This window comes from Salvia miltiorrhiza, chromosome 2 (assembly GCF_028751815.1).
Source record: "Salvia miltiorrhiza cultivar Shanhuang (shh) chromosome 2, IMPLAD_Smil_shh, whole genome shotgun sequence".
In the NCBI taxonomy this organism is placed as follows: domain Eukaryota; kingdom Viridiplantae; phylum Streptophyta; class Magnoliopsida; order Lamiales; family Lamiaceae; genus Salvia; species Salvia miltiorrhiza.
The window spans coordinates 51,230,739-51,231,788 of NC_080388.1; the positions used below are offsets into that span (position 1 = coordinate 51,230,739).

The window sequence follows — 1,050 nt, forward strand, 5'->3', positions numbered from 1 at the left end:
AGAGCGTCATGCACTTAGCCTATGGAATTACATACCTTGTCTCCCATATACAATTTGCATGGCCTGCTGCCTTTTAAACTATCACCGTTTCTCATGACGTTCCTACTCACATTTTAAGTACCGAATTCATTTTTAATTTGGGATAAATTAATTTGCATAATTTTCCGGAGTTAATTTGGGTATTAGTTGGTTAGATAATTTGAAATATATCTAACTATTTATCTTTCTTCTTTTAAATATTAATAATAATAATATTATACACAAGATAAAATACAATAAAATTGTAAAAAGAGAAAAGGAAAAGAAGGAAAAAGAAAATCTTTTTATCATCCTTTTTGTTCTTTCCCTCTTCCAATAACAAACACAAAAGAAAGGAAAAAATCGAGTATCTAAGCAATCAAATCAAGTCCAGAGGGATGAATTAAATTACTAAGAGGGCTTCTTCTTGATTGCACGTTGTGAATTATGCATGAGAAACACCTTCTTCAAAGCTTTGATGAACACAAGAATGCTTGTCTTCTTCCCATGAGAAATGATGTGCCCATTTGCTCTGGACAACCGCAAACCTCTCACGCAGCTCATCTGCACTTCTCTCCTAGGCGAAGAGACGTCCGAATTTTGTGCGGATTTGGCAAATCGATCCTCGTTCAAATCCTCCCACAACATATCCATCTTCTCTTCTCCGTCTTCGTTGCACTTTCTCTCCTTAACGCTTCTTGAAAATCTGAATGCTTGAAAGGACGGCAAGGTGAATCCCTCTTCTTCCACCTCGCGCCGGGGGGCGGTGGCGGACCGCCGCCACAGGGGCGGCGAGTCGGGAGAGGAGTCGGCGGCGGCGGGGAAGCTGAAGTCGGCCTCCTGTGTGGTGGCCATGAGTTTGTTTCTTGGGTGTTTGTAATAAAGAGGTGGTGTGGCGGTGGTTGGGGTGGAAGGTATGGTGGTTAGATTATGTGTGAAAGTTTTAGTTCAACGGCTTTCTAAACTTGTCCAACTAACTTGTTAATTTGTGTCAAGGATAGAGAGGGCATTATTGGATTTTTCGACCTAAAA

The 1,050-nt window shown here is 40.8% G+C and overlaps 1 protein-coding gene across 1 annotated transcript; it reads right to left on the minus strand.

The window, feature by feature from the left end:
• Nucleotides 1-223: 223 nt before the first annotated feature.
• On the minus strand, nt 224-1,050 carry LOC131010062 (uncharacterized). Its single transcript, XM_057937456.1, has one exon. It carries the CDS (start codon nt 871-873, stop codon nt 430-432), a length of 444 nt encoding a protein of 147 aa, XP_057793439.1. The 5' UTR covers nt 874-1,050; the 3' UTR covers nt 224-429.